Source organism: Molothrus ater, chromosome 6 (assembly GCF_012460135.2).
Source record: "Molothrus ater isolate BHLD 08-10-18 breed brown headed cowbird chromosome 6, BPBGC_Mater_1.1, whole genome shotgun sequence".
Classification (NCBI taxonomy): domain Eukaryota; kingdom Metazoa; phylum Chordata; class Aves; order Passeriformes; family Icteridae; genus Molothrus; species Molothrus ater.
This window is the reverse complement of record NC_050483.2, coordinates 35,811,432-35,837,683: the sequence shown is the minus strand read 5'-3', so window position 1 is coordinate 35,837,683 and position 26,252 is coordinate 35,811,432. Positions and strand designations below refer to the sequence as shown.

Genomic DNA, 26,252 nt, shown 5'->3' with positions numbered 1-26,252 from the left:
AGTATGAACTTGTTAGGCTGAGGAGATGTGGTTCTAAAATGACAAATCATATTTGTGATAATTTTCATGTGTCATTAGTTTTGGATTATAATGTGCTCATGTTTTCAGGGCTAAACATTTATTTCTTGTGAGTTAATACAAAAAGTTTTATACTGTCCAAATGGAAAATTTCACAAAAATAATTTCAATGGCTTGAATTCTATTAGATTTCTTGATGTTTTCTGTTGTCTGAAATTAATATGTTTTATCAGACAACTCATTAGGGTTCTTTTCATACTTCAGCTTTTTGTGCTTTATGTTCCATGGTTTAAACCATAAAATTGAATACAGGCATTCCCTTCTCTTTCTTAATAGGATGAGATGAATTGCTAGAATGCTGAAACAGCATTCTGGCATAAAATTTTGAACTGCTTTAGATTGGGGAAATACTGTTTCAAGTGTTGAGGATTGCCAACTGTCCGGGACTAAAATAAACCTTTATTTGGTTGAAAAATGCTGGGATCTCCATGAAATTTTATTTTAAAGGCTGGTATTATTCACAGGAAGGGGATTTAAAAAAAAATTGTCATGATGATGAGTAATAACAAAAGAACAGTTCCTAGTTGTTAACTATAGTAGTTTTTTAAAGGCTAATTTCTATTCCTTTCACACATTGTACTATATTTGATAGTGCAAACATTTTGCATTTAGATTTGAGTAATGTTTTTTGGAAAAATTACATACTTGCTTAATTATCTAGGGAGGCAGGCAAAGCACCAGATGCCTGCAGGGGAGACAGGCTGATAGGGCCAGGAGTTTGACAGGTAAGAGAGAGAAAGTCAGCTTCTCAGAATAGGTTCTGTTTCCAGGGAGGGGTAAGTAGCTGATTGCAGCTACCAGCTCTGAGTATGCTAATAACTCTCTTTGTGCTCATGAGGTGCTGAAAACTGGGTTGTCCCACTTTTTGAAACTTCTATGTCTTGAAAATTTATAAGCAATTTCAGTGCAAACATGTAATTGTGTGATCAGCTAACATCCAAATTGAATGCAAGGAATTGGATATGTGGTGTTAAGTGCCTGTCTCTCCTCCCTCCCCACATCTTAGTGGTGATAATTCCCAGTTAACGGGGACTTGACTTTTCAATCTTAATGCTCTGGAGGCAAATTCTTAAGTAATATTTATATAAAGACCAAGTACATTCTTTAAGATCAGTTCTGCAGTGTTTTTCAAGGCAATTACAAACCAGTCGTTTCTCATCACATGTGATTCAGCATTGGAAATGTTCTCTCTCTACAAAGACTATTTTAATGACCTAAATAGTCTGACTCAAAATGCCCAGTGTTGTTTTTGTATTATGTACAACCTTGTCAAAAACATTATGTGCAACAATATGTGGAATTCCCTTTTAGCTACAGGGAAATTTATCATAACCTATCACTCCTACAATAAACTTACAGTAAACTCGTGCTTTGGTTTTTGCATGCAAACTCCTAAAATGGGGGACTGCATTCATCAGCTTTTGTTTATTTATCAAACCTATGGACATTTTAAATTACTTCTGCTTGCCAAGTTCAAGTATTCCTTTGTGATTACATAATACATTCCACAGCATTAATTTTCAGGAAATAGAAGAAAATATGGCTGTATTCATAACTGCCATTTCCCCTCTACTTTATTTGTAAATGTAACTAATTTACTGACCTAGCAGTTGTATGGCATTATGCCTTCTGTAAAGAAAAAGGTCTCTGTTTTTCTGCTTCTAGATTGGTGTGGGAGCTTAGCTTGCTTTTGTCAGGTACTGCTCTGTGGCTTCCCCTCTAACAGAGTCTTTTATAATTAACTATTTGAAGACTAAAGAGAAATGTTATGTGGATGTTACTATTTCAATATAAATGCATTGCTCCCAAAGTTGCTTGTGGCAAGTAACTAACCAATGGTTTTGAATATTTTTCTTTAATTTAAAGGAGACTTCAGTGCTGTTCTAAAAGAGTTAGTGACTGACTTGACTGTCACAGATAGCCAGATTGATGCCTCTGCATTCTTGCTTCCATCCCTTTGTCATGAGAACGATCTCCTTTTACTGGGTCCCTTACTGCAGGAGACTGACCACCGATTTATTGAAGAGCAGGTACTTTTAGTTCTATTATAAAGGTATTATTGTATTTTTGTACAATTGTAGTTATCTAGGTCAGTGGCCAAAAATATGGCTATCACTCTTTTCCTTCTTACAGCTTCTTTTAGGTAACAGCATAGCTGGTGGCAGCCTGGAGTATGACCCTTACTCAATTTATGAGAAATTTGCAAAAGGGGATTCAGTTCCTAAACCACTACCTCCTGCATTATCTGTTATCAGTGCAGCAAGTCGACTTTTTGGAGTTATGTTTTCCCACATAACAGAATCTCACAGGTAAAGTAGTAACTGTAACTGCTGGGGAATTCAGGAGATCTTGTAAGATGGTCACAGTGTTTGACTCTGAATGCAGAAGAAAACAGTTCTGAAAAAATAATGAATTGCATAAGTGGAGTCTGTAAACCATCTGAATAGCATCAGACCACCAAATGATTGGACTTTTTTCTTTAAAGTTACTGATAACAAGAAGGCACATCCAGCAAGAGGTTATTATCATAGCAAATCTGTGGACCCAGAAAAATAATGGGTTTTTTTGATAGCCAGATAAAAATGGAAGCTATTTTGAGAGATGTTACACATTTTTTGTGGTGCTTAATACATAATACATTCTTTATAAAAAGTGGATGGAGAGAAATGAGTATGTGTGTCAACACAGTTCTGTCAAGGTACAAGAATGCTTGTAAGAGATCAAATACTTCTCTTGAGTTTTTGACTATGTATTTTCTCACTGCATATATGGCATTTTGGTTTTTTTCACATTTATAAGCACACTGATTGCTAAAGCATAAAATTCCTAAAGATTTTTGCATGTAGTTGCTTTTTTTGTGTGCTTCTGTGTGGTAATATTTTTGAATGCAGCTTTAGAGCATTTTAAAATTTTTTAAAATTAAATAGCTGATGATTTTTTTAAAATAAAATAGCTAATGAATTAAAATAGCTGATGAATTTTTTAAAATTAAATAGCTTTATATTTTCAAAGCCTGCTATAGTTAGATGTCAATTGTTAGCTCATGATCATTATAGCTGGTGATGGTTTATAGTTTCCTATGTGGGATGAATGTTTCATCTTGATGAGTTCTGAGTTTTGATGTCTTCTCAACTTTGAATGTTTGGGGTTTAATGTAGGTTCCAGGCAGGTGTTTGTATATGAGAATACCTGGCAATAAAATTGACAAATGATGTATTTGTTCTTCTGACCTGTCTTTACTTCTTTATTCTCTCTTCTTTGACTGCTTTTATTGTGGATTTTTTTTTGGGTTTTTTTTTTTTTCCCTGTCTGTCACCAACTTTCTGATTGGTTTTTTTCACTTGTTTCTCAAGACATGAATTAATTGCTGCAAATAAATACATTTTCATTTCTTTTTCCTTTGCCTCCTCCTTTCTCATTTGTAAGTTAAAATGCATTATTCCCATATGTGGTTCCTTTTAATAATGTCTGTTCAATGTTACTTAGATACGTGATTATCTGTGAATACATTTAAGTAGACAAATGTGAAAAGTTCATGTTCTTATATGGAAGTTCATATTCTAATATGGAATACACTTTTTTTTTTTTAGTAGACAGGGATGCCAGTTGAATGAAAATGCTCAAGAGTTGATTTATTCCACCATAGATTTTGTTATGGGTTTTAAAATAAATAGTTTGATTCGTTTCCTTAATTTTCAATTATGTGGCTTCTTTTCTGTTTTTGTTTAAGGCTCCAGGTGTTAGAACAATTGTTGAATTCCATAAAGCAAACAAAAGGATCTCGACAACAAATAGTGCAACTACATGTCGTGTCTGCCTTTTCTACTTCCCTAAAGGTAAATCTGCTCTCCCTCTCCTTTGTTTCTCTTTCTCTCTCTGTTACTAAACCACAGCATCTCTTGGTTCAAATAGATCAATTGCTGAGGTTTAAACCCAGCCACGCAGCCACTCACTTGCTCACTCCCCCCACAGTGGGATGGGGGTGAAAGAATTGTGAGAGTAAAAGTGAGAAAACTGCTGGGTTGAGATAAAGACAGTTTAATAAGGAAAGTAAAAGCCATGCACACAAGCAAATCTAAACAAGGAATTCACTTCCAGCTTCCCATCAGCAGGCAGGTGTTCAGCTGTTTCCAGGAAAGCTGAAGGCTGTATCATGCCTAACAGTCACTTGGGAAGTCAAAAAACCATCACTCCAAACATTCCCTTGCCTCCTCCCAGCTTTATATGCTGAGCATGATTCCATGTTAAAGGAAGAGCTGCTGCCAGAGCATTGTCACACTGTTGGAGGAGTCACACACAGACCACGTGAGACTTGAACTGCTGGGACAGGAGCCCCTTTGCAGCAGGCAGCCTCGAGAGCAGACAGCTGTCCCCTTTGTCTCTTCATTGTCACATACACTCTCACTGATGTTCGTCCTCCTTCTTCCAGCTTGACTCTGGATTTCCTGAAGCAGAGTGTCAGGCATCAAATCTATAAAACTAAGTTATTTAATAGAATTATACAGCAGCAGGTCAGCTCAAGCTGGGTGCCTCTGGAGAGGTACTCACCACAAAAAAATCCCTAGGCAATTATACCCTTATGATTTATGCATCTACCCTTCATATGCTCTCTACATGCCTTGCATGTGTCTCTGGGCCCAGTGGTGAATTTTGATAAGGAGTCTTCTAATATGTTATTGGGTTCTATCCCTCTGTCTGTGCAGGTAGGTAGTTCTTGAGGTATTGCAGCTTCTGCTGTCATGATCTTCTGATTTCCATTTCTGATGCATCTGCTCTCTGGCAGAGCATGGAAAACTAAAAAAGCCTTAGATTTACAATAACCATTACCTAGCAACAATCAAAACATCAGTGTGTTATCAATGCTCTTGTGCTAAAGACAAAACACAGCCTTGTACCAGCTGCTAGGAAGATTACTCTGAAAACTAACTCCATTCCAGACAAAAACATCTCTAGACCTAAGTTCAGAGCTATCAGCCTAAGGCTTTATCTAAACCAGCTACTCATGCTGGGCAAACAGTATCCTAAATCACTGAGTATTTTACCTCCATGTAACTTATTCTACTTAAAGCTTATTTATGCTAAACAACTATCTCTTGACTGCCATATGGTATGGAATCTCCCTCTGGTCGATTGCGGCCAGCTTTCCCAGCTGTGTTTCCTTCCAATTCCTTGTGCACCCCCACTCTGCTCACTGGTGGGGTGGCACAAGAAGCAGAAAAGGACTTGGCTCTGTGTAAGCACTGCTCAGCAATAACAAAACATCTCAGTATTGTCAACCCTGTGTTCAGCACAAATCCAAAACATAGCACCATGCTTGCTACTGTGAAGAAAATTAACTCTACCCCAGTCCAAACCTGCACAGTACACAGAAGTTTTTGTTTTGATTAACAATCAAGGTGATCAGTCCTATTTTCTGTAGTAATACATTGTTTTGTGATGTCATAGCTTTCTTGAGTGCAAATGAATCACTGTTTAATTTTTCCCCTTTTTTATTATTAGTTTAAGGGAAACTTGTTCTACACTCTAGTGTACTAGCATCCGTACTAGTGACATTCAAATAAGAGAGATATCGAAAAATTCTGTTTTATATAATTTCTGTCTTTTTCACTGTCTTTCTTACTGGGGTAAGAAAGACATAACATAAATTTTTTAAATAAAGTGATCTCATAATTATCTGCTATTTGTTCATTTTCCCCAGTGCTTTATCTGTATTTTCCTCTGTTCATGTGCAGTTTTCATTCTTGTATTCTTAGGCAAATGTTTGGGACTGAGGGGTTTTTTTTTGTGTGTTTTCTTCTTGATATTACTTCCTAAATTTTATGCTAATGTGTTGGTTTATCTGGTTGCACTACAATTTATCCAATATTTCCTAAAATCATAATGTTGATACTATAGTGTTGTGCTGTGATGTACATTCATGTAGTGTTAAAAGTCTAACGCTCATAACAGCAAATTGAGAGAGATTAATTCCTCACACAGAGGGGAAGAAAATCAAAATCCTTCTGCAGGTCTTGTATTTTTTGCATGACTGACAGAAAAGCACGCTCTGATTACTGTCTAGCTGTTTAATATATTTAATGTCTATTTTTAGCACTTGGCTAACTGCAAGGGAAGTTTAGGTTCAGAAGAAGTTAGAAGATCTGCCCTGATGTTGGTAATGGGTGCCTTGGAAAGCAATAATCCACTTCTAAGATGTGCTGCTGCAGAGTGTTTGGCCAGGTTGGCACAGGTGGTTTCTGACAGTGCCTTCACTGCTGGATTAGCTCAAGTCAGTTTTGACAAGTAAGTTCGCAATAAGCATGAAAAGATACTGCTTGTGTTTATAAAAATGTTTGAAAAATCTGACACCTATTATGATAATTTTCAAAAGTTGGTTTCCTTCATGAATTTGAGGTCGCTTCAGAAATTAACAGGAAAAAGCACTGCCTGAGTTCTGTATGTATTTCTTAGTGTAAGACTAACTAAGCAAGCATGTAGACTTTCAAATGAATTGAATTGGCTGCTGTTCTAGCAACACCATTTAAGTGTATCTAAAATATTTTTGGTGCTTTCTTCAGATAAGAGACCATGTATGAACTTAGAATTTTGGCAATATAATAGTGTCTAATACATTTTTTTGCTGATTATATACCAGAAATTTAATTCGTAGATGTACTTATTACATGGTAAGAGTCTTGGTAGTTAAACTAACAGCTTTCTTTCAATTAATAGGCTAAAATCTGCTAGGGATGTGGTATCAAGAACAGGTCATTCTTTGGCTCTGGGATGTCTGTATAGGTACCTAGGAGGAATAAGTTCTACTCAGCACCTGAATGCATGTGTTGGAATCCTTTATACTTTGTCTCAGGACAGTACTTCTCCTGATGTACAGGTACTTGCCACTTACATAAAAATGTTATGTTACAAATTAATTGAATTATATTCTGGAGTTTAAGGTTGTTTTTCTTCTAAGAATAAGACACTTCAACATCTCACAGGCATACCTCACAGGTAGCAGCTGGAGCAGCAAAGGCAATGTAGAAGACTGCCCCTGCTCAAAATCCACCTTCAACAACCTCCAAAGCAAGAACTATTATGAGATGTGGGAGATTCTTATTCAGTGTTCTGTGAGACTCATAAGGCTCACTTCAAAAACAGCATCTGATGTTTTAGGGATTGTTTCTTTTCATGTTCACCTATATCTTGACTTGGACTACATAGTACCTAGGATTTTCTGTTTATGAGGGGACTTCTTTTGTTTGTGTCAGCTTTTGTCTCTTTCATGGTGTTAACCTCACAGCATATTTTGTTGAAGGGTCATATAGTAAATAAAAGGGATTTGTAGCCTGAATATTTTAGAACTTGGTGGATATACATCCTTGAATAAGACAAGAAATTTTAAAGACTAATTAATGTTATTTCCCTATGGCTGAAACTGTTATCTATCAGAATAGCTTTAAGAGACATTGAGTGTATTTAAGGTATTTGTCTAAATATCAGTTAAAGAATTTTTAAAGCTTTCCCACAGTATCTTTGCACAAAGAGGAACTGTTTGTTGACATGAAACAGATGTGGCTATTGGTGCAAAGTAACTGTAACTACAACAGTAGGTTATTTTGGAAAGTCTAGTATTTTTTCACAATTATGTTCTTGCACAAGGAACTGTAAGAAATTTTTAAAATAATAGAATATAATGAAGGAATAATAATCACTGTTAAACTAATTTACTATTACATTCAATTTTTTGTTTATTAACAATGAAAAATTTAAAATGGTTGTTTCATTGCACAACATACAATTCCTTGTAAAATAATCAAAATGGCTTACTCATTGATAAAGTTTCTTTGTATAACCTCTCTATTTGTTCCTTTGGAACCTAAAAGTGCAACTTCTATTGCGTTTCATCACTGAATTTCACTTTTAACTAGCACATTTTTAAAAGGTCTTATGTATATCATACAGAGATTTCATTACTGCTTCTCTTATTTTGCAGGCATGGGCACTGCACTCTCTGTCACTAATAGTAGATCTGGCTGGGCCCCTGTATCATGTGCATGTGGAACCTACCTTATCTCTTGTTCTCATGTTGTTGCTGAGTGTGCCTCCGGCTTACGCTGAAGTCCATCAAAGCCTTGGGCGCTGTTTGAATGCACTCATTACCACTCTGGGCCCTGAGCTGCAAGGTATACAGCACACAAATGTCTCAGCTTCCTTTGCTCTAGCAGCCAAACTGCTAAACATTGAATGTGTGGGGTTGCAAATGTAACAAATAAGCAGATCTAAGTTTCTTTGCATAGTTGTAAGACAGTATTTCAAAGGCCATGACTTCATGTAATCAAGATGACATGACTCTAGTTTTCCAAAAATAGTGTCTCTTGACATAATTTCCTTTGTTTGAACTGGTTCTCCGAGCCTTGCCTTGGGCTGAAATTTCTGACATGAATTTTACTTTTTATGTTTCTTACATTCTTACATCTTTTAATTCTAGCATGAGAACAGGTGTTTGTATTTCAAAAGTTAGGAGCCCTTCTATGTCTTAGTTATGATGGAGACATTTAAAATTTGCATCTAAATAACCAGAGAGCAATGTGATCCCTACTCATGGATATCAAATTATAGCACAGATACAAGGATCATCGTTTAGGAGGATGAACATTATGGCTGGCTTGGGAAAAAGACAGGTTATCATGTTTATTAAAAAGAAATATACATTTTAAAAACAAACAAAAAAATAACCTTTATTCTCAATATAGGCAGCAGTACAGCAGTGTCAGCCTTAAGAACTTCTTGCCTTTTGGGCTGTGCAGTGATGCAAGATAATCCTGACTGCCTTGTTCAAGCTCAAGCCATCTCTTGCCTTCAGCAGCTTCACATGTTTGCTCCTCGACATGTCAACTTGTCTAACCTTGTAAGCTGCCTCTGTGTGAGTATATATTTACTAGTTTATATCCATGTATTTTAAAATTTGTTCTTATTTTTCACAAACACTTAAAAAATGCAGCTGTTTCTTTAAGCAGAGAAACTGATCATTGTGTAGGTGTGTGTAGGCATGAGGTGTTTCATGTTCTCCTACAGGCAAGTATTCTATATATCTTCATTTTTTTCCCTCAGTTTCTCTTCCCCTTTACAAGATGAGCACATTCTATAGAAATCTTGGCCTTCTGAACTGCTTGCAAGTACTTTCTGCTGTTCTTACTAAGGCCAGTTGTCTGGCAGGATATACTATTCATTAAAACTTTTTGCTGGATTTGTACCAGCTGGTTTATGTTGGCCAGTTTTTTCTCTCTGCTGCTTTTTATGCCTTGCTTGAAGGATTGACTTTAAAAATTGTGTGTACTAATTACTGTGAGTTGTTTTGTTTCATTTTGTTTTTTTCATGATGCTGAAAAATTGTAGATTTCTGTGTTTTGTAATTTCTGTAGCATTAATAACCATTAATGGTTCAGAGGTTAATAACCATTAATGTTCAGTGTACTGACATTTTGGCAGTCAGTATAAAAATTTCTAACACACAAGTTATAGTCAAATCAGGCCTTTGGAAGAAATAAAAAAAACTTTTTCAGCCCTATTTGACAAGAGGCAGGGGAGTTTATTTGTTGGGTGGGATTTGGTTTTTTTTGTTTTATTTTCAACTCAGTATATCTCTGTCTTTGAATAGTTGCTCTTCTGAAGTACTTAGTTCTGTTAAGAAAAAATTCTGGTAGCTATTAGCCTTGGTGGATTTGGGGAGCTAGCTGGGGGACAGGGAGGGTTGGTTGGAGGTTTTTGAGGGGTTTGTTTTGTTTTTTTTTAAATACGATTTTGTCTCACTGTCAGAGAGAAACAAAAGTCCACCACGATGAAGTGTGGTTGGATTTTGTTGTAATATCATCTATTTCAACACAGTTCTTATTCACATCTTCCATTGGGTAGCACTTGTGTATCAATGCTAAACACATAGATTTAGATCTTCATGTTTAGTCTAAACATATAGGTTTAGATTCCTTACATTTTCTTTATTTAGTTTGACTAGAAACATGATTGTGGGAGCTAGGAAAAACTGAGGAAGGTTTTTCTGCCCCACACTGTGATACATATGAATATGCTAGTTGCAGAAGAGCTGCAACTAATCTGAAGTGTTGTTTTAACATACACTAACAATTATTTTCTGTTTGTTGGGTAAAACATAGTTTTTCTTACATTGATAAAATCACAACAAACCATATCAGACAGTCCCTTGCTTGGAGGGTGTGATACCTTTTGGGAGCATCTGTAAGTCCATGTGCAGTCTGCTTCAATCTCTCTGTTATTATCAAATACCTACTAATATAGAGGATATCATGACAAAGTTACCTTGTCTACATAATATTACTGATTTTTATTGTTTTTAGAAGTTGTCTCTAGGTACTTTATACAGTGGTTTATGAATTTCATAATACTAAATTAGTCAATTAAGAAGCAGTGGTCATGGCTCGAGTTTGTGTGTTCATGCATCTGAGTTCCCCTCTATCCCAGAAGTGACTGTAGGCTTCCTGGAGAGGAGTCCACCAAAGCAGCAGCCTCACATGGGTGATCTTCTCTTCATGAACTTGTACAACCAAGGCCAATGCTGCTGGTATTGACAATTCAGTAATGTCAGTGCGTCTCTGAAGAATGTCATAAACAAGGCTTTTTGGGTGTGTGCTTTGCAGGTCTGTGAGAAGATAATTGCACAAGAAGAATTCTGCATTTGTAAAACTCAACATCCATTCATGTAGCTTCCACCCACTAAATCACCCTCTCATTAGGGAAGCAGAATAAGTTATTGGATCTGAAATCTGCACCTCACTGTGCTGTTTACTTGCAAGGTGACCCTCAGCTAGTTATTCTTCATGAGTTAAATGTCTGCAGTTTGGAGAACAAGGTGTGATTGTCCTCCTTTGTGTTGCTGTTGACATTTTGAAGTCTTAAGGGAAAGTAGCATGCAAAAGCTAGGCCCTAGACCATGTGGATATCCACCATTGCATTCTTTATTTAGAGAAGAAAAACAGGAGAGGCAGTCAGATATCTGAGTGATATTTCCCCCTCCATCTGTAGAAACATGAATCTTCACTTATAAAATCCTGAAAACTAATATGCAAAATTTTTTTTTTACTTTTTTTAGTAGCATTTGAACCAACACCCCTCTCCGTCCTCTTTGCCCAAGGATTCTGTTAAATGTCTGTGCTTTTGAACTTTCCTTTTTACAGTCCTCATTCTCCTGCCATCCCCCCTCACTTCCTCTTCACCTTGTCTTTTACCTCCCTTCGCTCTCATAACCCTCTGTGTCCTCCCTCTTAATTTCTTTTTTACATCATTAGGCATGCTAAAACAACTTCTTGTGCAGGCAGCAGCAAGCTGCCTCCTCTACCTGTTAAGCCCCTACAGCATGAGATGGCTCAGGTCTCCAGTGTATTTAAACAGTTGAGGTTGTAACTGTGCTACCACTAGTAAAACATGACTTAGGCAATGGACACACTGCTTCACTGGTTCATGTTTTGTGGGGGTTTTGTTTTGTTTTGTTAATATTGTGTACATGTGCTTGTCATTATCTAGCTTCCCTTCTTCAGCTTCTGAGAGTGTTCCCTGTTTGTCAATTGGATCTTTCACGGGGCTTCTAACAATAATGCATACTTGTCCTGCTGTTTGAATTCTTGGCTCCAGCAGAATAGAGATTTACAGAGGTAGTCTGTATAGAATACAGAATACAGCAGAATATGCTTTTAGTAATGTCTAAAATTAGCTCTGAAACTAACTTAGGTGAGCACAGACTTCTAAAGAGCTTATCTGTGTAAGCTTACGGTGTAGTATTCCTCAACACAGTGAATGCCAGTTTTCAGCTCTAAGATATTAACAGTAAGATCAATATTGAAACACAATAACTATACAATGTTAATAACTATGCTGTGCTGTTGTCTTGGTATTGTTCAAGTATTAATTTTAGTGGCAGTTGGGCTGGAATTTAAGTGTGTTCAGCATGAAAAATAAGAGAAATTAACGAAGCAAATTAGGCTTTTGGTATGTTTGAGATAAGATTCTGAATTTTATTGTATGCTGAGCTTACATGTTACAGTTTCCATGTGTGGTTGATATCACTGTGATATCTATTTTTGGTTTTGTCATGACTGGTTGTCATTTGTTTTTGTGCAGGAAATCTTGTTGGATAATTCTGTGTTGGTAGGTCCCTGTGCCTTGTTAATCCTAAACCTTTGCAGTTTGCAGTGGTGTTTTTATTTCATCTTTTATCTTTCTTTTTAACCATTTTAATGTAATTTCTTTTAGCATGTCAAGTGATATTTTATTGTCATCCTAACCAGAGCCTTCCTAACTTTCTGCAGATGGCAGGAATACATTTCATTTATGTGCCTAGTAAGGGATACTTTTGTTTTTAATGTGTTAAGTACAGAAATTGAACTGTTTTTACATTTAAGTTTTAATGTGATGCTTGCATTTTGTGTCTGTCATTTAGTCCTGTCTCCTGCTTAGAATGTGGGAGAATGAGAGAGATGAAAAATGTGCATCTTGCATTATTTCAGTCGCCTCAGTTGGGCCCTCTGTTTTTTCCCTGTTAAAATGAGCACGGAATTTATGCATGTCCAACTCGAAGTAGAATGTGTAGCTTGCTTGCGTAAATGTTGCATTAAAAGTCTCACCTGTTTCTGAAGTTGCAATTAAAGTACCTTGGAGACATATCTATTGAGTCAGGTTCCTTGTAGAAGAATTATGCAGAGAGAGTGTATCTTTTTGTGTATAATGTAATTCTGAGTATTGCAGATTCATTTGCATGCATAGAAATTCTGAAGATGAAGCTTAGTTTTGTTAATCTAACAAGGCTAAAATTCTGTATTGCTTATTCTTTTTGTCCTTAAGTTGCTTTCTTTAAGTATATGTTAACTAATATATATTAGTCATTTTGACTAACATATATTGGCTTGTTGCTGACAAATGAGCAGCACAGCCTAATGCAAGGTTTTCCTGCAGCAGACACTCAGCTCTGTTTTAAGGATGGTAACAGCTAAGGGTGCACAACTGCTTAGTTGTAGGGAACATTTTTTTTTATGATAACCTAAGCTTCATTTAGAAAAAGATGCATAAATATTGGTGTAGCCATCTCGCCTGACCACAGAGCTAGTTTATCATGTCTTTAGGATTCCCTTCAGGATTGTCTTAAAATTGAACGAAGCAAATAAAAATCAGAAAGCTCCATTCTAACAAAAAGCCCTTGACACTATGTCTTGGGGTTCTTTTAAGTGTTTCTCCTTGTTCCAGTAATAGTGAATCTATTATCATATATTTTCCAGTAAAATATCCCACACACCGGCCTGTTGGTGTTAAAATATGATGGTGCTATGAACCTCTTTGCTAGAGACTGCTCAGGAGAGCTGACTTGTCTCAGTGTCATACATTCACCAGTAATTCTCACCTTTTCTCTCAACTTCTCTAAAACATAATTTAATGTAAACTGAGTATATAATTTTATTTTTCCAATGAAACTGCGGCAGTGTTCTCTTTCCCCTTATAAACTTCCTTTCATGCATGTAGTTCTGTTTTACTAAGGCCTGATTGACTCTCTCACCTTTGGTTTCACTGACATTTCTCTAGTTACATCTGATAATGACTTGTTCTGAATTTTCAAGCCCACAGTATGCATATACCCAGTAATCAGAGTTAGTTACCATGATTCACCTGGCATTGAAGTTATTGGCAGTTTTTGTACAATATTGGTTGAGAGGTGGATTCAGCATCAAACCAATATTGTAAGTTGCCTTTGGAGAGAAATGCTAAAAGTTTTGTAAAATTGATTACAGGACTTGCAAAACTTTTCATTTGGGGATTTAAAAAAAAAGGCTGACCAAAAAGAGCATCAATTACATGTTTACTGACTTAACAGATTTGCTATAGCTGCAAATGGTCAGAAAATACCAGCCTTACTGAAGTATTGCCCCAGAGGTTTGTTAGTCATCTTACTGTATCTCCTTGCATGTTTCAGATGAATCTCTGTAGCTCATACTTATTGCTGAGACGGGCAGTGGTAGCTTGCTTACGTCAGCTTGTGCAAAGAGAAGCTGCTGAAGTGTCAGAATATGCTGTTGCACTAGTGAAAGAGAGCAAAGAAGATTTTACTCCAGGTAATGTATTGAAATTTTGAGATCAAAAAGCTTGGCATATTGACAGTGAATTTTAAACACACTTTGCTAAGAGTGTGAAAACTTTGCAATACTCTTGAAATCTTAAAACATCTTCTACCTCAGTTGTCTGTATAGTAAAAAATTATTATAAAATGAGGAAATGCACGGGGAGTTGCAGGGAAATCCATGCTCATCTAGCCAGTAGCTGTTGTATTAACTTTTTGCTAAAAGGCCTGAGAGTGATCACTAGTTCATCCTCGTGTGCCTTTCTGTGAGTGAGTGGTGTTAAAAATTTTTTTCACTTCAGCTTTCAATTCAAGCTCATTTGGAAATTTTCAGAATAAATAGAATATAGCCATTTTTTAAAACTGCTGATATTGAAAATTTGTAATATTGGTCAAATAAAAATTGGTCCTATTAATTTAACAAATTATTTCCATATGTTTGGTTTTGTGCTTTTTTGGAGAATAGTTTTAACTTTCATTTCAAGTTAAAACATTGTTTTAGAATTACCTTATGAAGTAAGGTAAGTGATTTTTTTTTCAGGATCTAGATGCTGAGGGGATGGAAATGCTGTGAAATTCAGAGTAGGATTCCTATTTCTTGATGGGGTAACTTTCTTCCTGTTGTTACTATCTTTCTGTAAAAGCTCAACATTTGTTTTATAGTCATAAGTTAGCTGCAGTGTTAAATTGAAAAATAAAATGGTTTCAAAAGTATTTCAGGGCTAGTAATTACTTTTTTAAAGATACCCTGTGTGCAACCTTTAGTGGGGTTTCTGTTGTCATTAATCCAGTTTTGTGATGCACAGTACTCAGCTCACAGACTTTGTTCTTAGCAGATGTGAACATCAGAGAAATAGGCCTGGAGGGGGCATTGCTGGGCTTGCTGGACAAAGAATTGGACCCAAGATTGTGCCAAGATATCAAAGAGACCCTGACTCATATGCTTACTTCAATGGCAGTTGAGAAGCTCTCCTTTTGGCTGAAGCTTTGTAAAGATGTTCTTGCTGCCTCTGCTGGTAAGTCTTAATACACTGTAGTTTAGAGCACAATCAAAATAAGGCCTGCATCAGTACAATGTGCCACTGAGGGAAAGCATTAAAGTTTCTTGAATGTTTTCCATTTATGAACTGTATAATTGTCATTCATATTGCAAGATTGGATCTTTTAACTTAGTTCCTTCAGAGGAATATGACTTTCTCTCTTCTGATTGCCCTTTCCCCATTGAACAAATTCTTGTAAACATCTTAGGATGTCTTGCCTGTTGATTTAATTATTGATCTTAATTCATTTCCATAGCAGAAATGGAAATATAACATAGGTTTGAGCTTGTGAGTCCTGTGCAATTACCTGCAAGAAAAGTGTTCTGACCAGTTCTTCTATTAGTGATAGAGCTAATGGAGGCCTGTTATAGCATAATGGAAGTCTTGAGCATACAAAATCAATTACTGTGCTGAATATTCGTGGGGGTGAAGGAAATTCTTTAAACCTGCAGTGCAGGAGGAAAACTTCTCGCATTTAGATTTTTTTTATTTGGAACAGTACTAGCTTCTAATGTATCACACTAATTTTAAAAGGGTTTTTTTTCTTTTCCTTCTTTCAGTGCAGTTCTTAATTTATTTTTGTGGTATTAATCTTGTGTTTCAGCAAGTAATATCAACTAAATGTTGACAGTTTCATTATATTTCAATTCTAGCATTTACTGTAAGGGAGTCACCATGGATTTGAGTTTAGGGATAGACTTGGAAGATATTTCTTTTAGTAGGTTTCAGTTATAGTAACAAAGAATATTATGTTTGGTTTTTTCCCTTCTGTGTCCAAAATACAGATTTCAATACAGTAGCATCAATAGATACCACTCAAGAAGAGGAAATTGCCAAAGGGGATGATGTATCTGTATTAACATCTGACAGTGATGACAGGTTCCATCCTTTCCGAAATCCACGATGGTCCACCAGAGTTTTTGCTGCAGAGTGCGTTTGCAAAATTATAAGCCAGTGTGAAAATGCAGGGAGTGCACATTTTGATATAACTTTGGCTCAGGAAAGGAAACAACGTGATTCAAGAGGTATGTGTTAAGCACTGGAAGAATTTCATAGAATGCAAAGTATGCTTAAAATAAGTACTAGCTCTTTGCATCTTAATGAAATTAATCATAAATTTGTTGTTTGTAATCAATAAAGCCTCTAATTACTCTGATTGTAAGCCTGTATTCTTTAAGGAGTAGAGAAATTTTTATTTGCTAAAAGAACGGCATCTTACTACAGCATTTACACTCAGTTTCCTGGTTATAGTACCATGGCGTATGTGTAGGAAGGCTTTGTTTCTGTATAAGCACTGGCTGTCACAAGTGATAGCTGGCACCAGCCTACAACATCACAGTTTGGTGTCTGGGAGTATGACTGAAAAAAACGCCCCTTTTTTTCTTTCCATAATTTGCATAATCACCAGTAGAAATACAGGGCCATTTTTCAGTACCACTCTGTGTTTATCTGGAGGTGTTTTCCTCAACACTTTTTTAGAAGGTCTCATACATGAAGATATTTATACTTTCTTCTAAGTACTTTTTTTCTACATTTAAATGGAAAGCAGACTTGATCAGCTAACATAAGGTAGCCAAGTAAAATTGAGCTATGTGTAAGCTGCCTGAAGTGAATCCTTGATACATATTAAGGTAAAATGTAAAATATGCACTTTGAAAACAGTTGGGAACAGTCTTATAAAACACATTATGTCTGAATTTAAATCTAATAAAACTATTTTCTTTTTTAAATTTCTGTTTTCAGATGACTTTTTGGTACTGCATTTAGCTGACTTGGTCCGTATGGCTTTTATGGCTGCCACAGATCACAGTGATCAACTTCGTCTTTCTGGGCTTCAAATGTTGCAAATTATTGTTCGGAAGTTTGCAGCTGTTCCAGAACCAGAGTTTCCAGGTCACGTAATCCTGGAGCAGTATCAAGCCAATGTAAGCACCATTGATAATAACTTTCAAAAGTTTAGAGTCAATTACTAAAAGAAATTTGCATTTACAGTGTGTAGGTACAGAGCTGGATTTCAGTTACTTTGTTACTGAAGTATTATTAATTTGTTTGGACTTCATTAGAAATCATCTTTTCAGTTGGTGTATAATTTTTTAGCTTCAAAATTTTTCAAGTTTCAGCATTTTTCCCTCTTGAATACAACAAAAACCAAAATTTTGGTTTTTTTTGGAAAGCATTGGTTTCAAGAGTGTGAAAGTATTGCAAGAAGTATTAGGAATAACTATAAATTTAAATTCTGCTTAGAAATAAGTAGCCTTTGCACAGCAGCTATTACATTTGCAGATCTTGGCCAATAAACAAGCTAGAGAAGTGTGGATTGTACTCGGTTTCTGTTAAGTCTTGGTCTAGATTTAGAGAAAAGATGTCCTAGTCATTTAGTATTCCATACCACACTTGTGTTAAATATGACAGACAACTGTGTTAAGCCTCATATAGCTTCAATTTCTAGCAGGCACTGAATAGGTCAGATCACTTTCTCTCATAGAATTGGAGAGACACTGAAGACATCCTGACCTACTTTGATCTTGCTTTTGCCATTATAATTCTTTTTTTTGGCACTCCTTTGTGGGAAGGAAGTTCCTTGGTCTAGTCTAAAGCTGTCAAGGGAAAATAATAAACCATCTGTCCTTGCTGTCCATAACCATCAAGCAAGTCACAAGTAAAGCTAATAATTTTTCTTTTAAGCTTCTGTACCTTTAATGGGTTTCTGCTAATACTGTGCACAGATCTCATTAGCTGTTTAAGAGATAAGTTTAAGGGATGTGAAACTGTTAATCAAGTCTACATTGTCAGATTTTTTTTTCCTAAAAACATCATAATAATCCAGAAAAAGATGGATATAAATCTTCTGGACTTAAGTAATGACTTCCTAACATCTTGTTCTGAAGTTCCATAAATGAAGTCTCAACTTTAGAGGCTCTTAAGACATTGTCATTAATTGCCATTGAAAACAAACTCTTTCACTTCTTTCACAAACATTTATTGTAGTCCTTGCTCTTTGGGATGCAAGTGTAGTATGTCAAACTTAAATATGAATTTTCAGACACATGCTAAAGCAGCTAGGGAATCTTTTATTAGACTTTAGTGAAATGGTTTTCAACAGTGAGAGTGGGTAAAACCTCTGCAGCCCTGTAACTTTGTGTTTGTGCTTTTTTTATTAGGTAAATGGGGTTTATGCTCTCCCCACACTTTCTCACTTTCCAAAGTTGACCAGCTTCAGTTAGTTGTTTTCTTAAATCTGTATTTTTTTCTGAGTAAGGAAATGTCACTAGCTAAGTGTCTTGCAAAGTCTTTCATGTTCAGAACATTGCTTTTTTTGGTGGGCTCCTCATCAAGTCAGGCATTCAGGAAGGAAGACATTACTGTTTCTGTTTTAGACTGCACAAGAAAATAGGAGTCAGCCATGAAGACTCCCTCAAAGAGAACGATTGTCTTCAGTGTAGGCAAAACAATAAAAATATGACTGAAACTGTTTCTCTGCTCTTTAACCTCACTGAAACAATATGTGAAAAAAGGACAAAGGAGCTATACTTTATAAAGGAAAATTGTAACAAAGTCTGATTATGAAAAGTAAGTATTTAGTCAATCGTTCACTATGTATTAAATGTTGTATAACTTCTGTTTAGGTTGGAGCAGCACTTAGGCCTGCCTTTGCTCCTGAAACTCCTCCTGATGTCACAGCAAAAGCTTGTCAGGCAAGTGTTGAAAGTCAGAAGTCTCTTAGGTAATAGACCCTCTGAATTTTTTTTTTTGCTTGATAAGCAACACAAGAAAAAGGAAATAAATCCTCTAACTTTAAATCCTCCATTCACAAAAAATAATGTCACTTATGTTACCTCTATATTGTGACAACTCAAAGATTATTGTCACTTTAAAGTCTTTTGAGAAACTTTGTTGCAGTTGATATTTTTGCCATTTTTTGTGACACCCCACAATGTTTTGGTTTTCACTAGTAAAGTATACTAAACCGGGATGTCCTTCAACATTTGTTATTGTCTGAGAGTAACTCTGTCTTGGTAGAAATTAAATCTGGCTTTCATAATTTTACAGATGGAAAAAAGAGTATGCAGTGGTGTTTTTTTCTTGTTCCTCATTGTTTCTGTTTCACAACACTAGGTGTGCAGTGCCTGGATAGCAAGTGGTGTCGTAAGTGATCTTAATGACCTCCGAAGGGTTCACCAGTTGCTTGTGTCCTCTTTGCTCAAAGTGCAGGCTGGAAAAGAAGCACAAAATGAACAATATAATGAAAGCACCTCAACTATGGAAGTACTGGCTGTCCTTAAGGCTTGGGCAGAGGTTAGTATAACAGCTCTGCAATGTTAGTCTTGTATCGGGTAGGTGAGTTAGAACCTTTTGGACAGAAGTTTCATGAATTTCTCACATGCTTCTTTAAATAGAAGGTGCTGATACTTTGCTGTGTTACCTCTGAAAGTACGTGAATTTTGTAAACTTGACAAAAGCACTGCTCATTAAACAGGTTTTATTATAATATAATAAGAATAATATTACAAGAATAATGTATCATACTTAAAAATATTAATTCCTTAATATATTTGAATAGTTCAATATTGATTTGAAATTGTATGTTACAAATGGTTGATGGTATGTATGGTGATGGTCCATTCAATGTACTATTTTAAACAGGTATAATTTTTCTCATTGCCTATTGACATTTCATATCTTGGAAATATATCTTTTGAATTAATATTGTCAGTTCAGTACTGCTTTAGTTTAAATAAAGCCACCTCATGTGAATGCTTGTTTTAATATGTGTAAATGCAAGGTTAAATATTTAAAAGTCAAAAATGTGAACCATGTACACCACCTCAAAAGATGTGTGTTAGAATGTAGTGATAATGGCCTTGGATGCAGATGGTTGATAACCAGCTAAAGATGAACATGTCATGAAGGTGGATGATATTTCGGTGTACAACCAGGGAGATACTTTGGAGGAGAAAGTAGGCAATAGATAGTTTTTATGTAAACATTTGTAGAAAAATATACCAATGTTTCATGTGCATATTTGAGAACAGATATTGACAAAATAGCAAAGCCCTTGGAGACAAGCTAGCAGGTGGGAATAAAAATCTTGAAAACATGCTTTCACTGAGAGATTTAAATAGATTGGTCTATTTAATCTATTCAGGAAAAGATAAAGTACCGTGATAAATTTAAAATCATTATGTGAAGAAAAGGTTTTTAATAGCATGTAACAACCTTTCACTGGTCAGAAGCCAGGACAAAATTCAGACTAGATGTGAGACTCAGCTGTCAGAAGTGAAGATCTGTAGATTGTTCTAGCCTATTATTAAGATCACTAGAATTCTTCAAAGGAAACTCTGTAGAGTTTCCTATAAGCTTTTGTGAGCTGTAATTTGCAAATATTTCACTTAAGCCCTAGGCAGTTCCTTCTTCCTTAGAGTGTTGCCTATTTCTTTTTTACAGAAATTGGAGGAATTACCCCATCCTATTGCTGCAGGGAGGTGTGAGACAAGGGCTTGGTGTGTCTTTAGTTGCTTCTCTGGGACAACCCACTACAGCTAGAAAACATTAAAAAGATGCAGAAATCAAAATTGCAGGGAACTAGTATTCAACAAAGCTGACTTGAGATTCATTGAATCTAAATGTGTCCTTTATAGTTGAGAAGAGCTTCTCTCCAGGGGCATTTTGGAGACACTACAGAGAGTTGTTTTTCTGAAACTTTTTCAATTTTATCTTTTTGATAACCAGAGAGCTATCTAGGAAAATTACACTGAAATTAATCTATAGATGGTAACACCCAAAGTTTGCCAAGTATGCAAGATTGTACTCTTCATTCTGTACTGCTAACATGAAACAACACATAATTTTGAGAAGTGCCATGTAGCATTTCAGTTTAAAAAATATTTAGGAAGGGGTTAACTGTTGTTTCTGAATCATTATTATAGGTCTATTATTTGATAGTTCTTCAGTGTTGTAGCTGTAACAGGGTTTGATGGTTGGAAGCAAAAACTGGACAAATAATATATTACTTTTTAAGAGCGGGGTACTTAATTGCAGGTAGGAATTCTAGTAGTTTTCCCCTTTTGGGGGATTCTTGCAACATAATTAGCTGGGGAAAGGATTCAGAACATTTAGAGAAAAAGGGCTTATTCAAGCATGCTTACTGGAGTTGAAGCAGAAATAGATTCTAGGAAATCTCGTGCCTGTTCAACAGGCAGTCATGCTAGTGATCGCAGTAGTTTTCCAAGTATTAATATTTGTAACTCTCTATCCAAATATATCAACAGGTTTACATAGTTGCAATTGAAAAGCAGAAAAATCAAAGTGATACACATAAGCACAGTTTAAAAATTGTAAACTCCTCTGAAGAAAGCTACAGAGATGTAACATTTTCGGCCAGTGGTCTTCTGGACTTGGTACAGGCTGATCTTGGAACACTGAGCAAGCTCTGGCTTGCTGCACTTCAGGATTTTGCTCTCTTAACTTTGCCTCCAGAATATGCATCACAACTACCTGCTGAAGGTAAAAAGGCAAATTAGTTATGTTTTTCTAAGTCCCTTGTAAGCAAACTGACTTGTGTTAAGATCATAGTAAGATTAGATGGTATGGAGAATAAGCCTACTTATGGACCTATTTAAAGATCAGTACTGTTTTTGAGAACAGAGGTTTCATGGAGGTGAAGAGTGGTATTCTTATTTGTTGGCTCTTTTTATGTTGGAAAGAAGAAATAGGTAATCTATTGCATTCTGTCCAAATAAATCTAAATGAAGTGCCCTTATTGGCCTGAATTTTAATAGCAAATATTAAAAAAAAAGTCATACATAGAACACAATCCCATTTTAAGAATGAGAAAATACAGTAGTTGAAAATAAATTACACCTTTAAAGCTAATTTCTTTTCTTGTAGGTGGTACATTTTATACAGCAGAGACAATTGAAAATGCCAGACCTCATTACTACAGCTCCTGGGCATTGATACTTTATGCTACAGCTTTATGGCTCACTAGCACAGGTTTCATTGTTGTTGATCCAGATGAAGGAGTTACAAATCTCTCCAGACCTGTTACCCCAACTACCATGTGTCAAGATTCTTCTACCAGACCCTTGGTGAAATCTCCTGAGGATGTGAATACCGACAGATTTCATCTTATCTTGGGTTAGTGAGTGAGTGCACAGTCTGCCTAGATGCTGTAACTCAAAATGTAGATAAAACTGTTAGAAAATAAATTTTTAGTTATTCAAATTTAACTGCATCATTCAGTATTGCATCTTTTGGAAAAACATGCATTCAGAAACATTTTAAGTCCTAGTGAGAAAATTGTAAGGCATTTCCTCAAATGTGGTACAAAAAACACTGTGAGCTAAACAAGCCCTAAACAAATGCTTATTGCTCTGCTCATAAACATGCAAGTTCAAGGGTGGATTTTACAGTGTTTGTATCAGTGCAGTTACAGAGTGTATGGGTTGGTTTCACTGAAGGACAGTTTTACATCACACGATAGTTTATATGCTGGAAGCGACTTGTGGAGATCATTTTGTCCACCCTGCTCAAGCAGGGTGACATAAAGCCAACTGTCCAGGACCATGTCTGAACAGCTTTTGAATATCTGTGTGGATGGAGAATCAACCTCTCTGGGCAGCCTGTCCCTGTGGTCAGTCACCCACACAGTAAAGAAATGTTTCCTTACATTCATATAAAGCTCTGTTAAGCCTCCACTACTGCAGGAGCTAACCAGGTAGTTGAAGTCACTTCCAGTTCTCTAAGTTTACACAATTAGGCATTTCTGGTTATATTTTTTTCTTGGCCTCTCTTTTGTATCTTTCTTTTGTAATCCCTTTTTGGAATGAGTCTGTATGACTTTGTTACATATGTCTTCCTTTGAATCCCAGTCTTTCTGCAGAGAACCAGCTCTCCTTTGAACTCCATTGCTCTCTCAGTTAGAAGTGGGACCTCTGATACAAAAGCTGCTTCTTCTACTGCTTAGTACATCAAATTTCCTGTATTTGACTGTGGGCATATGGCTTGTTTATTCTGCTTTTGAATAAAATAGCATTTTAATTTTCATTCCCTACCAAGAAACTGAAAATTTAAAACTGCTTTTCTGTTGCACAGCTGTTATTTAGTGGACATTGATTGGTTTCACAAGTCATCACACATTTTGGAATTACAGCTGTACAGCTGGGATGAGAATATAGATTGCAGCTTATATGAAGGTTATCTCCAATATTTTGAGGAGTTATGAATTGTTCTGTCTGTTCATTAGACCTCATGTTTTATTCACAAATTGCTGGGGTTTTATTTATGTTAGTAGCCAATTATAATTGGGTCTCATACTGTCTAGAAGGTGAAGTTTCTTTCACAGTTTTGATGGATACAGAGGTCTTGCCATAAGATATTAGCAATAGGAGATGACTTCATTTAAAATGCTACTTCTATAGTTGCTCGGCCTTCTGTGAGGTTACTTAGTAGTGGAAAAAATCAGTTCTTAAAATTTCAAGTACACAGGGGGTTTTTTTTCTGATGCTTACAGGAATTAGTGTGGAGTTCCTGTGCTCTCCTGGATCAGATGCAGCAATGGAGAACATTATTGCCTGCTTACATGCCCTGCAGGCACTCTTCGATGTTCCGTGGCCAAGGTCCAAAATAGGTGGTGATCAGGTAATGCTTAATGACCAAATGCCCCTCAGAATTAAGGCATAGTTTTAGTCTTAACAATGCCTCTACAGTGTCTTGTATTTCCAGGAATCTTCAACATATAAGTAGTAGGTAAATTATATGCTTCACCCAAATCCAAAGCTGTAGAGGGAGGAGATAAAAAAAGAATACAATGTGGAACCTGTAACGGTGAGGGGCAGAGAATTTGAGGACATTTCATCAGGAAGGAGTAATAAGATTAATAGGATGAGAGCCAGGTAAAGACCAAATTCCAGAAAAGAGGATTCTCTTACTCTCTCTATATCAAGGCATAGTTGAATTAATTCTGTTGTAAAAATCAAAGTCGTTAAAAGAAGACTGGACAAAAGCAGTGATACTAAAGAAGAAAAAAGGCAAAACCAAAAAAAAACACACACCACAACAGTGATCCTAAAAAGAAGTAGTAAACTGAAATTTCTTTCTTTTTCCCCCCTTTAAATTAAGGTTTATACCATCCTGTATGTCATGCAATTGTCTGACCCAGTGAAAGTGGTTGAGCCTGTGGACATGGCTAAGTTCTGCTGATTGTTGATGCTCTGTCCAAGGAAATGCATAAAGTGTAGGAGGGATACAATGTAGTGTCCCCACCTTCAAGAGTTAAGAAGCCAGAAGATAAAGATTTCCTTGGCTTTTTCAGTTGTTTTAAGTGCCCTATATCTTAAATAACTGTGATAGCTATTTTGTTGGGAGAATTGATAGGGACTGCTGTTACTGGGAGCTAGGAGCTGGATGGTGAAGAAAATGCCAACTCCTGTGATTGTGTCAATTACATTGTGTTCCTTAGTGAGATAAATCAGAGTAACACTGTTGGCTTTAACAAGTATTAACAAGTTCCAAAAACTCCTGCATTAAAATTAAAATATGTTAGATGTTTTTCTTACTGTAGGAGTTGGGTGTAGAGCTGCTGAATGTTTTGCATCGACTGATACTGACCAGAGAGTCACCTGATATTCAGCTTGCTGCCCTTGAAGTGGTTCGCTTGATTCTCTTTGCAGCTCAAGAACATGTGAAGGAAAAGCGGAGAAGTGCAGAAGGTACAGTACGGTGTGAGATGTTTGAATAGCTGTGATCAGGGTTAAAGCAATTCTTTCTTGGAAAACTGGTTTCTGAGATGTGTCTTAATTGAAGTCTTTCACAGTTGGATTCTAATTCTAGTTTACTTAAGACAGTCCAGGTTCCTAAAATAAGAAATTCAGGTGGTATGATAGATAGCAGGTGGTTTAGGTGTTGAACAGAGGGCAGAAAGTGAGGAGAAAAACTGCAGAAACTGCCGCTGGTCAGGGAGGGAGGAGTCCTGGTGAAAAGCTGGGGTCAGCTAAAACTGAGGGATGGACAGACTTGGCACACACAGCTGTTACAAGCCAGGTTCCAATAGTTACTCTGGTTGTAACTTCCTCACATTCATTTTCTAAAAGGAAAAAACTGGGAGTAGACTCAAAGTGCTTGTATCAGGTGACATCATATTGGCTTGGTGCCTCAGGATTTTGTATGTCAAAGTCTATTGTGCAGCCTTTTGTCTTTTGGCAATCACTGCATAGTTTGCTTATTCAGAAGGATGGGTGTTTGCTAGTAGAATTTTGAATACATACCCATGCACATATATATGTGTCAAGATTATAATTTGGTACTGAAACAGTTTTAAGAAGTAAACTTTTTGGAAACAAGTCACAGCCTGCAGACTTCTGCCATATTTCTTGTTTTTCTTTCAGTTGATGATGGTGCTGCAGAAAAGGAAACATTACCAGAATTTGGAGAGGGCAAAGACACAGGGGGACTGGTGCCTGGGAAATCATTAGTCTTCGCAACACTGGAGCTGTGTGTTTGTATTCTTGTCAGACAGCTTCCCCAGCTCAACCCTAAATTGACTTGTAGCCCTGCAGTTCCACCTGGAAAACATCTGTTGCTGTCAGAAGATGGAAGTAGACTTGTAGCAGCAGCATTAGTTATTCTCTCTGATGTTCCTGCAATCTGTTCTCCTGAAGGTATGCTATTTCATCACAAGAAAAGATAAATGAAAGACTATTAGGCCCTTCTGTCCCTTTGTTATTACCTGATTTTCTTAGCTGGCTAAGTCTGGCAGCAAGTTTTATTGATTTGCTTGTGGCAGCTTCCTTTTCTAATTATTTTTTGACTGTCAAATTGCAAAACAAGTTACAAAACTAAAGCAATTAAATTAGTAGTTTCTCATTTTCTCCCACCCTATAGCAGTGCAATTAATAGATTCATTTTCTACAGGGAAGTATACAACAGCTACATGATTATATGCTACTTGAATTGTCTTTTCTGGAATTTATAATGCAGACATAAATTAAATTTAAAATGATGATGTTAGCTTTCCATCATTTGAA

General features: G+C 36.3%; 1 protein-coding gene across 1 annotated transcript in view; it reads left to right on the top strand.

The window, feature by feature from the left end:
• HEATR5A (HEAT repeat containing 5A) overlaps nt 1–26,252 on the top strand; it is a 64,898-nt gene that overhangs the window by 31,255 nt on the left and 7,391 nt on the right. Inside the window, exons 16-34 of the mRNA XM_036384356.2 lie at nt 1,945–2,108; nt 2,212–2,387; nt 3,809–3,914; nt 6,170–6,360; nt 6,790–6,949; nt 8,051–8,240; nt 8,811–8,980; nt 12,205–12,231; nt 14,045–14,183; nt 15,025–15,204; nt 16,014–16,253; nt 16,972–17,153; nt 18,855–18,923; nt 19,345–19,524; nt 21,498–21,732; nt 22,117–22,365; nt 23,741–23,868; nt 24,791–24,938; nt 25,614–25,886. Of these exons, the coding sequence (XP_036240249.1) occupies nt 1,945–2,108; nt 2,212–2,387; nt 3,809–3,914; nt 6,170–6,360; nt 6,790–6,949; nt 8,051–8,240; nt 8,811–8,980; nt 12,205–12,231; nt 14,045–14,183; nt 15,025–15,204; nt 16,014–16,253; nt 16,972–17,153; nt 18,855–18,923; nt 19,345–19,524; nt 21,498–21,732; nt 22,117–22,365; nt 23,741–23,868; nt 24,791–24,938; nt 25,614–25,886 (3,207 nt within the window). The remainder of the gene's footprint in view (nt 1–1,944; nt 2,109–2,211; nt 2,388–3,808; nt 3,915–6,169; nt 6,361–6,789; nt 6,950–8,050; nt 8,241–8,810; nt 8,981–12,204; nt 12,232–14,044; nt 14,184–15,024; nt 15,205–16,013; nt 16,254–16,971; nt 17,154–18,854; nt 18,924–19,344; nt 19,525–21,497; nt 21,733–22,116; nt 22,366–23,740; nt 23,869–24,790; nt 24,939–25,613; nt 25,887–26,252) is intronic.